Raw genomic sequence first — 11,809 nt, forward strand, 5'->3', positions numbered from 1 at the left:
GATTTGCTGGGTGTCTTTGAATTCAGTCCTCTGTAGGTTGATAATTTTAATTTCCATCAAACAATAGGGCATCATTGCGTTCCTAATACATTACCCAGTCCATATCAGTATAGATATACAGCATGATATTTTCCCCATTGAGATCTGATGTGTTTTCAAAGTGTTCCTTTAATTTTTTTGATCAGTGTATGTGCCCTAGACTGTGCCGTGCTGTACCCTATACTAATACTCCTCTAGTGTGTGATAGCAACAGAAGCAGTCCTTGAGGCAGAGACCAAGTTGGCCAGGACAGGAGGGACAAAAAAAGAGGGTGTCAGGCCTAATTCTGTGTTTGCTACAGACACATTTTTTTTTGGGGGGGGGGGACTTTTGGATTGGGGTACCAGGAATGGCATCAGAAAAATGCCTCATGCAGTCTCCTCACTGCATCTGGGTTGGGGGTTTGGGCCACAGCACTTTCTGGATACAAAAGGGCTGTGATGATCTCTTCCTGGAATTTTAGGAAGGATCCACTTCGCCCAGTTGCTTTGTAAAGCACAAAAGCGTTGCACAGAACCAATTGAAATATATATACAGACACTTTTTATACCAGCATCTGGCTTAACTGGACACTAAGTATGGCTTCATCATCTGGTTGTTGAAGTCCACCTCTTCCATGTTAAGGTTATAGTCATGGATACAGAGGTGCTTCTCAACAACACCATCTGCTGTGGATATTTGCCTGGTCATGTCTGTATGATTGAAAGACAGGACAAAAACATCCCGTTTTCCCTTCCACTTCACTGCGAGCAATACATCATTTTTCAAGCAGGCTAAACAAGATGGGTATTTATAAGCTGTTGGGGGAAGCCCCAGTGATTAGGTCGCATGGTGCCACATTTGCCAATTCCAAGATTGTACAAATGTCTAAATAGTGGCACTCTTGTATAAGTGATACCCCATATGGAAAAAGGGTGACACCAAGTCCCAAACTATTTTGCCACTGCACCCCATGTAGTCTAGGCATCCGGAGGCTCCACAAAATCTTTTCCCCCCCGTAACTCCAAAAATTAGATGTATAGCCTGTTGCCCTCTCACAGGTCTTATATATTTTGACCCCATATCTGGCACTCTTGCTGGGGAGAAATTGATGCAAGGCAGCTAGGAAAATTAATGAGGGAATAATCAACATGAGGGACCGAATTTTGTGGAGCCTTTCATATGCAGGGTCACCCTCAGGATGACAGCGTATATTGTCATTGAAATGCATAAAACACATTATATTCTCATATCTATACCTGGCCATGGCAGCAGAGAACGCTGGCATATGATGAATCAGATCTGTAGACAAATACAACCACAACTCATTCTTTTTAATAATGCCCATGTTGAAGGTTAGGCCCAAAACAACTTTAAATTCAGGAACTGAAATAGGTTTCTGTGCAAATGGTCTGGCAAGGTTTGAATTTTAAATTGTTGTGCATATAAATTGCTTTGATCCACAATCAATCCATACAGTTCTTCCATGAAAAACCGCTCCAAAAGATGAAGGGGTAGTTAAATTTGCTGTTTCCACCTGAACTCTGGGTTGAGCAGTGAAATGGGAAAAGTACGAGTGTTGCAGAATTTGTGAGCTGCAAATCAGGATTTGCAAGCAAATCTGAAAGGACACTATGGGCTCTACGAGCCTGTGCTTGAATTCTTGGTGGCTGTGGGACACTGCTTATGCTAGCCACCACACCAGCTTGTACTGCACTTATGGGACTCGTCAAGTCACCAAGTGATACTGCAGTGCTGGTATGTAAAATACCAGAATGTATTAGGCTCACCAGTTCACCAAAAGGTTGAGCGGCACTAGTACTGGCACACTGCTGCATATGAGAATCTTCCTGCAATTGTAACACCTCAGCAACTTGGGAATGGGTTTGGGTACTCCTGACCTTAGCAGGGACCTCTGCTCCATTGTCTGTGCTATCTTTCATGGTTCCACTGCTCTATACAGGTTTGTATTCTAAGCCTGATTGTCAGTGAGGCTTCCCCTTCGTTCTCATCTGACATACTCAGAATCCTGTAGGCCTCTTCACTAGAGTACCTTTCATTGGACATTTTGGCCACTAAATTTATAGGTACCTAGTGCGACTCATGAGAAAAAGAGTACCTGACTGTCAGGGACTACTTGGCAGAGATCAGGTCTGATCTTTCTAACCCCAAAGTTTTGTGTACAGTGTATCAAGTGACAGTGGTCTACTGACACTGAACTTTCTGGGGGAGAAAGGGGGGCAGGGGTTAAGCATAGAGGCTAAACACAGGTGCTGGCAGGTGTCAGGGCTGATCCTGCTAACGCTGTGTTTTTGGGGACACTATACTGTTGTGAACGCTGGTATAGTTCTGATCTGATCAAAGATATTGTTTCGTTCATACACTATACTAGCAATGGAGGTTTATTGTGTATATGAGCGTGTTCCTGGCAGTGAAAGGGTTAAATGTGATGACAGATGTAGTGGCGGGCGATCAACTGACTATCTGGGAGGGACGCTAACTGACACTAGCACTATCTGAAGTCACCCGTGACACTAATACAGTGATCAGTAAGAAAAAAAAAAATCTGTACACTGTAATAATGACACTGGTGACAGGGCAGTGAAGGGTTACTTAGGGGGTGACCAGGGTGTTACATGTGACCTAGCTGTGCTTTTACTGTAAAAGTGTGCTGCTTGGACTCATGTGGATCGGCTTTCTTCTCTCTCTGGAACAAAATGTGCTCCTGGGACAGAAGATTGTATTATTTTCTGTGCCTGTGTAATGTAAACACAGGCTGAGCTCTGATTCGGTACAGCCCATCAGCAGGTCTATGCCCAAACATCATTGGCCTGAATCTTTTGAGTGATCAGTGCTGTACCGAATTACAGCACTGTCGGGCTGGCGTGCGAGCATGCCCCCTGCCCATGAACACTGTGGGAGCGTGGATCACATGTATGTACAGTTCATATATATTTGGACACAGGCACAATTTTCATACTTTTTGGTTCTGTATGCCAGCAGAATAAATGAAAATGAAACAATCCAAATGAATTTGAAGTGCAGACTTTCAGCTTTAATTCAAGGGGTTGAACATAAATATCAAGTACAAATTTTAGGAACTGCAACCATTTTTTATACACAGTCCCTCCATTTTCAAGGGCTCAAATGTAATTGGACAAATGAATATAAGCATAAATAAAATGTTCATTTTTAATATTTTGTTGAGAATCCTTTACTGGCAATGACTGCCTGAAGTCTGGAACCCATGGACGTTACCAAAGACTGGGTTTCTTCCTTTCTGATGCTTTGCCAGGCTCTAACTGCAACAGTCTTCAGTTGTTCTTTGTGGGTCTTTCTGCCTTTAGTTTTACCTTCAGCAAATGAAATGCATGCTCAATTGGGTTGAAATCAGGCGATTGACTCGGCCATTGCAAAATATTCCACTTCTTTTCCTTCAAAAGCTCCTGGGTTGCTTTTGCAGTGTGTTTTGGATCATTGTCCATCTGTACTGTGAAGCATGTCCAATCAACTTTGCTGCATTTGGCTGAATCTGGGCTGACAGTATATCTCTAAACACTGCTGAATTCATCCGGCTGCTTCTGTCACATCATCAACAAACACCAATGACCCAGTGCCACTGGAAGCCATGCATGTCCATGCCATCACACTACCTCCACCATGTTTTACAGATGACGTTGTGTGCTTTGGATCATGAGCTGTTCCAAGCCTTCTCCACATTTTTTTCCTTTCTGTCATTCTGGTACAGATTAATCTTCCTTTCATCTGTCCAAAGAATGCTTTTCCAGAACTGGTCTGGCTTTTTTAGATGTTTTTTGGCAAAGTCTAATCTAGCCTTTCTATTCTTCAGGCTTATGAATGGTTTGCACCTTGTGGTGATCCTTCTGTATTTGCTCTCATGAAGTCTTCTCTTGATTGTACATTTTGACAATGATACGCCCACCTCCTAGAGAGTGTCCTTCACTTGTCTGGATGTTATGATTGGATTTTTCTTTACCATAGAGAGGATCCTACAATTATCCATCAGTGTTGTCTTCCGTGGACGTCCATGCCTTTTTATGTTGCTGAGCTCACCAGTGCGTTATTTTCTCAGAATGTACCAAACTGTTGATTTGACCACTCCTAATGTTGCTGCTATCTCTCTGATGGATTTGATTCATTTTTGAAGCCTTACAATGGCCTGTTTCACTTGCATGGACAGCTCTTTTAAACCTTTAAATGCATGATGTAGGTTCACAGCAATAGATTCCAAATACAAATACCACACTTAAAATCAACTCCAAACCTTTTACCTGCATAATTGATGAAGAAATAATGGAGTAGCCCACATATGGCCATGAAACAGCTTTAGATTCAATTGTCCAATTACTTTTGGTCCCTTCAAAAAGGGGGGGTGGCTACTCTTAAGAGCTGTAAATCCTAAACCCTTCCTCCAATTTGGATGTACATACCCTCAAATTAAACCTGAGAGTGTGCACTTTCAGCCCATATCCATTATATAACTATAGCCTGAATATGTTTTGGTAAATACCTGAAAAAACTAAAATTATGCCTGTGTCCAAATATATATGGAGCTAACTGTATATCACGTGAACGCGTAAGCCCATGTCCAGGGACTAGACAAAATCTAACCCTTTTGCCCCCAACACTACAAGGATTGACTGCTTGCTCATTTTAGGGATTCAGGAAATAGTTACTTACCTTATTCCCCATTCCAGGAGGATCCCTCCAGTGTTGGGACCAGTCCTAGAAGCTTCCTCTTTATTGCACTCTTGGCAAAGGACACGCTCCTGCCTTCTCCACATACAATGCGCAGAGTTAAAGGGTTTGTAAAGGTTCAGTTTTTTAAATAAATATGTTACACTTTCTCTGTGCAACGGTTTTGTACAGAGCAGCCCTGATCCTCCTCTTCATGCGTCCCCCGCCGGTGCTCCTGGCCCCTCCCCCTGCTTATCGCCCCAATAGCAAACTGCTTGTTCTGGGGGCACTCGTGCGTGCTTGGTCCTGAACCGCCTCTATGTGTCTTTGAGACACATAGAGCATGGCTTGGTCTCACCTCCTGCTCCCTCCTCATATGATGTGATTGACAGCAGTGGGAGCCAATGACTTCCAATGCTGTGTCTCAGCCAATGAGGAGGGAGAGACCCGGGAGAGCTTCTGCTCTTCTACACATCACTGGATTGAGATGGGGCTCAGGTGGGTATAGGGGGAGGAGGGGTGGCATGGAGGGCTGACGGGCAAGCTGTACAGTGAAGGTCTTTTTGCCTTCATGCATAGAATGCACAAAGGTAAAAAGCATTTAGAACCACTTTAATATTCCTGCATTGTACATGTTCACACAGAGGAAATGCCTATAAATTGTCAGAGAGGGAAGAGGAGAGAACTGGGGTTGGCTGAAGTAAGTGTAGGATAAGTACATCTTCTGCATCTTGAGCTCCTCATAGACCTTACATGCATTTAACCTTAGTAATTCAGGGGGTCCGGGGGGGGGGGGAGTCTCGTTTCCGGAGTCGGGCTTTAAGGCACCTTACACATGCTATAAAGCTTTTATGAATTGGCCCTAATATAGAACGCCTTGTCTTCACTGTTCTTACATGCAGACCTTTCCAGCCTGATTTTTATCATTGGCTGTAGTCTTTCCACCTCTCGGTGGTTCATTGATTACGGCTATCAATCCATTAGTCATCTTTTGCTTGTGCAGCCTCTTTAGGCCTTTGGAGTGCAGATAAGGACAGCTGAGGAAGGAATTTTATGTAGATATCTAATTGTGTTAATTTTGTTGTGCTTCGTTCTTCAGGCCTCAGGGAGATTTAATATTACTCTGAGAGCGTTCTGCTGTACCGTAATATTTTTTCCTAATGTTATGTTTCCCAGGCCTAGCTTATTTTGCCTCTATTCCTGTTAGGTACATTCAACATTTCAAGCCCCCTATTTATTTGAAATCCCCACATTTCAATTAAAAAAAGACATATGCAGTAACATCTTCTGTTCTGCGGTAGGATATCTGAAGAAGCCATCGAAGTACGATGTGAAATAACACTTTAGGAAATCTCACTAAAGGAGACAAAAAGCTTCTCAAATGATTCACAGGGCACGATTCCAGAAGCAGAGCGCTGCAACATACAACAAAGGAAATGTGAGGCTAAGGAAATGCCCAGAGCAGGATTTAGGTATACAAGTAATCCAGCTTAAAGTATTGTTCACAAAGCCTTCCATCTCCCGTAAAGAGAAAAAAAAAAAAACTCAGTCTGGAATACAAATCCGATTTCAGAGACCGTGTCCACAGATAAAAAATATTTGTGGCCACCACTGCTAAATACGTTTGCTTCTAGCGGTTTGTAGTATAACTGCATCTCCCCGCTAAAACAATTTAAATCTTTTCTTTGGAGGTTTTATATGTCTGTCACACTCAGTATTCAGCTGCACAAATATTTCTTCACTGACATTTGTATACCTGCAAATAGATATATTAAATTGTTGACACGCTCCTTGTAAAATTGTACCTTAAAACGGGTGTGGAAATTTTTTTAAAAACTATTTGTCCATAGGACTAAATTGGCTTCCCTCATGGTTTGTCCCCCATGACAATATACTTGTCCTGATAAAAAAATAAATAATAATTTTAGCCAAAACGAGATTTAATTCTGCGGTGCTTTTAGGACTGTTTGGGGCTTTATAAAACAGAGGATTTATGGTGACTTAATATTTTTAACATTGTGCTGTTTATCTCCTACTCAACTCCCTGGCTCTCTCCAGCACCGCATCTGGAGACTAGCAGCGTGACGAGCACCGATTCGCTGCTCATCAGGAAAGGGGAAAGTCGAGCTCAGCAGAAGTCCATCTGATGGAGTAAATGTGGGGCCAATGAGAAATAAACACTTTTTTCCTTCAGGTTACTGTCCCACACAGAAGCACTTGGGTGCACAGTACACGCTTGCTGAGCAGACAAATCAAACTCCAGTGTCTGATCTGTTAAGGGATAAGTTTTACCTTCAAAATAAATAAAAAACATTTTTTCAGGGAAAAAAAAATGCATTTACTTCAGTGAACTACCAGAGAGCTCAACAAGCACCGTGGTAGATAAAAAGCTGTCATTACTTGTAGTTGATTAATTCACAGAACCCTGTGAATGATGCAGCCGTGTAGGTGGAACCAGGCACGGCCGCACTCTTTTCAAAAAGAGACAGCTGGTACGGTGAACACTGACAAGTAAGCCCAACTGTTTGCCCGCAGCAGTAGGTTAAATGTAGAAAAAAAAACTACCCGCCCAGACGTCAGGCAATACAAATTGAGCTTCCCTGCTAAAATAAGCTTGCAGCTAGTAAAGTAAGTAATAAACTATAACAAGTGCAGTGCTAAATTCTACTAATTCCCTTAATACAGTAGTGCAATAAAGCGCAGCACAAAAATGTGCAAACCTCCACTATGTTATCAAATGTAAAACAAATAGAATTGCAATACAATCCATAGCAATATAAATTATTAAACTGAAATCTATATATGCTATGTATGTCCAAATATACATTCCTTGTGCAGGTATACTCTTGGTACTTTATTCCACTCCACTCTAAATGGAGAGATTCTTATCTTTTAGGATGGAATTTATATATTAGGGGTTAACATACCACAGACGCAAATCTGCTTTAGGCGCAGAAGACTAAAATATTCCCTAGCACTTTCAGCTTAAAAAAATAATTATTATTTTAAAAAACAGGTAAAAGGATAAAGTCACCTTTTAAAAATAAAATGCACATTTTTTTGCAGTAAAAAAAAAAAAAGTGCATTTATTTTTTTAGGAACCTGTAATGCAGTGCATCTGCGATCAGCAAATTGCGGGTGCAGTGTCAGGCTCCTGCAGACTGCCTTAGTTGCTGTCTGGCCACTCCTCCCAATATGAGCAGGCAGTTACTGAGCACTACAGGCCGTCAGCCGCAATGGGTGACGTTACATATAGTTAATGCATAGAACTCTGTAAATTAATGTTGCAGCCATGTAGGTGGAGTTCAGGGAGAAGATCCCTAGCCCGTTGTTACGGGATGGGGGGGAAATGAGGCAAATGCTGAACATGTTACACCCTAAATATAGGCGGTACCCCGGGTTACGAGCAGGAGAGGGTCTGTAGGTTTGTTCTTAAGTTGAATTTGTATGTAAGTTGGAACAGGTAAATTTTTTCAAGTGTAGCTCCAGCCAAAGAAATCATTTATACGTTTGGATAGCATAGGAAAGAGATAACACCCCTGTAATGTTTGTTTTGCTGTCTGTGCCCCTGTTCAGAAGATTTCACCTCACTTTGTCCCTGTGAAAATTGGATTTTGAAAATTTTGGGTTGTTATGGAAACAAGGATTGGTGATATACCTTCAGTGGAGACACCTTTTTCCCGTAACTCTTACAGGAGTGAATTTCCCTTCCTATGGGTTGTTTTCTTCTCACTTTCTGTTTCTCCCTCCATTCGTAAGTATGAGTTGTTCGTAGCTCAAATGTTCATAACTCAGGGACTGCCTGTATGGATGTAATATGTTCACAAACGTCAACTTAGTTTTTAAAAACTCACATTAATGTGCACCTCAGTTGTGCACAACAAATTGCGCAAAATACAGGTGCAGTCCGTCTCAGGCAGGGCCACCAGTGCCGCTGATAGTACTCAAAGCACACTTGTCCTACCTCCTTCAATGTAATAACATCATCTTAAATCCTTGTACTAAGCAGATTCGACCGAATGTTTGAAAAATCTGCTATGGGAGTCTAATTCTCTCCCACAGCCTTTTTCTTACACAGTTTTAAAAATAAAATGAGCATACTCCTCGTCCCCAATTTCTACCCTCTTACCGAAGGTGTGCCATGCCATGATAAAGTTTGAGTGCTGAAAGGCATCTGTGTTCTCCATTATTGAGACCTCTAAGCAAGAGTGTTAACATATAGGGGTGATTATGGGACTATTGCTGCACCTTACCTTTCCCAGTAATTTAGTTGCTTCTTGTCTCATGGAACTAGCAGTAGTGGTTCTTATTACCCATTACCAATGTAGTAAACTGAAAAATGTTGAAATATTTAAAAAAAAATGAGTACTCTCCCTGCTCCTGTTCTACGGTGCATACTAGCATATTATGTCATAAACCTGCAGGGTGCCTGGTTAGAAAAGAATACTGCTTTAAGCTGGCCATACACTATTAATCTTTTTTATTTAATTCAGCCAGTGGGCTGGACATAAAAAAGTAAATGATTAATTCTTTCATTTAAATAAGGTGGTTGAAGGGTTTTGGTTTTTTTTTGTTTTTCCCCCCTGATGGGACATTGTATTCTGACAGCAGCACCTGCAGCTGTCAGGATACACTGAACATCAACGGATTAGCTGTAGCCAATGATTGAGAAAACATGTCCAGCAGGGACTGCCACACACTGATTGGAATTTGGCCAGTCCCTGCTGAAGCAGCCAAATTTCAATCAGTGTAGGCCAGCTGAAGATGACTGCAGTAAACTATAATCCGATAGGCCATTATGGGCACGTTGCACAGGAGTGCTTCTCTTTGCTCTGCGTTACTACTTAGTAGGCTTGTACATGTCGTTACCTTTAGGGAATGTGTCTTTCTTGCCCTTAGACAGACACGTCATATTGGAGTTCAATTGATATGATTACTGTGCTACAATTGCATGCAGGTTTTACCTTTCGAGTTTTGCCCACAATTTAATGAGGGGAATTTATCAAAATGGAGGAGGCATTCTGGAGTAGATATGCAAAGCCACCAATCCACTTCAATCTTTCATCTACATATCTTAACTGAACAAGCTAAACATTTAAAAGTATAGGTAATATTGTACAAAACATTTGGATGTCACATACTTTTTTTTTTTTATATGAATAAACCTAGTAATTAGGGCTGTAATTTATGCAGAAGAGATGCGTGATCATCCTATATGTAAAATGGACATGATAATCAAATGTCATCCTTTCCTATCCTGTTTTCTAGGTCACTGACACAAAACTCGCTGTCAAACAAAAAGGATTTGAAAACCTTCCATTTCCTACTTTTTTCGCTGATGGAGATGAAGAGTTGCCAGAAGACCTTTACGATGAGGAAGCGTTCCAGTTCAATGAACCCTCTGTCAAATAATCTTAGCATTTCTGACATCTCCATTCCGATAGGTGTTGTCATCAATGGCAGTTCTTACTGTAATGAATGAGGTGCCCAGGTTACAGAAGGGATTCCCTCCCATTGCTGCCAGTTCTATCCTGAAAGACACAAGGACATAAACACATTTGTTTGTTTTTTTAATTGAACACAGCCAAGATGGTTTCTTTACTTACAATTTGCTTTATATTGTTATGGATCTTGTGGATCCACAGGGCTTTTCTAAACTAATCTTGTCATGACAAATTATAAAAAGGTATGTCATGTTTATTTGAAATAAAAACAGTTTAATCATTTTTGGACTTCATTCTTTGAATGGCTCATTCGCTTGCCTACTGGAGAAGATACTCCAATTATATTTCTGATTTTATTAGTAAGTCAGGAGATCAAAGTTGTAGTTTTAATTCGTATCTGCAGAAATAATTATATCTCTTCTCAAACTAAGCTAATGGTTGTTCTGACAAAAAAATAGAAGTCTGACTGAAGTCTTACACCTTTTAGTCTCCTTTTGGTCCTGTACTACCTCACTTATTTAGTGTCTGAAATAATAACCATCTCTGATCCTTAATAGCTTCCAATTAGGCTCATGGTTACACAGGGAAATGACGGTTAGAAGAGTGGGAGGAAATAAGGAAGCTGCTATTGGACAGCAGATTTGTAATTTAAATCATATGGTTAATCCTTTAGTGAAACTTATTTTTTCTTTTTTGCAAAACAAAAGCCTTTCCAGCATTCAACCATATTAATTTCAAGTATTGTAGAAAACTTAATTGCAGTTTCGTAAATGCTTTTCTATGGTAAAAATTGTTTAATCATCAAGTCCATGAAATAAAAACAGACTATAAATATGTCACATATCTCATAAATACATTTCTGCAGTGTATACTGTATTTAGTTCATATCTTTAGTTTATATTGCAGCTTTTACCCTAAACAATTTCTGCCTAACTCTGTTTAAAAATGTCTCCTCCCCTATCCTGGTACCTATGCTTACTAACCTGTGTAAAAAAAAGTTTATACCCATTTTCATCCTGCTCCGATTTAGTCACGTGATCCCTCGTGTCAGGGGAAACCATAGAGCACTTGACAGTGGCCAGTAAATCCGGGAGTGGTGACATCACCCATAGTCCCCCTCCCATGTTCCCATCCCTTGCCAGTGCTCCCTCCCCTCCAGTGCAGCCAGACTGACATAAGGGAGCCAGATTATGAGGCTAAAAATAGGCAAGAGGGTGGAGGAGACATTTTTAAGACTCCATTATATATAGTGTACAGTGCTGTGTCCTGGAAGCTAGAGCTACCTGTCCATGCCCAGGACAAAATCAAGTTGGGCTAAGCACTGCTTAGCCATTTCTAGGAGGCTTTCTACTCTATAAATGAATACAAGGCTTCCTTTGATTGGCTGAGATGGTGATCGTGACATCATCTGCCCATCTCTCCACCTCAGCCAATCAGAGGAAGTTTTGTTACTTATTCAGAAAATACTAAGCTTCCTGTGAATGGCTGATCAGAGCTCAGCCCGACCCAATTTTGTTCTGGGAGAGGGACGGGAAGTCCCCATCCAGTTGCACTCTGTACTTTATATAGCTGAAGCTACATACAATATATACAGTGCTGATAGCTGCTGCATGCGTTAGTGAAGGAGAGTAAAATTTGGACCAGCTTGG

The 11,809-nt window shown here is 41.1% G+C and overlaps 1 protein-coding gene across 2 annotated transcripts in view; it reads left to right on the top strand.

The window, feature by feature from the left end:
- The window catches only part of MRPL3 (mitochondrial ribosomal protein L3), a 139,779-nt gene extending 129,337 nt beyond the window's left edge, over positions 1 to 10,442 (top strand). For both annotated transcript variants that reach the window (XM_089652054.1, XM_089652055.1), the window contains exon 10: positions 9,985 to 10,442. In XM_089652054.1, the coding sequence (XP_089508180.1) occupies positions 9,985 to 10,128 (144 nt within the window). In that variant the 3' untranslated portion in view covers positions 10,129 to 10,442. The remainder of the gene's footprint in view (positions 1 to 9,984) is intronic.
- Positions 10,443 to 11,809: the final 1,367 nt, after the last annotated feature.

This window comes from Staurois parvus, unplaced genomic scaffold (genome assembly GCF_062004578.1).
Source record: "Staurois parvus isolate SC_StPar_1 unplaced genomic scaffold, SC_StPar_1.0 ptg000670l, whole genome shotgun sequence".
NCBI lineage: Eukaryota > Metazoa > Chordata > Amphibia > Anura > Ranidae > Staurois > Staurois parvus.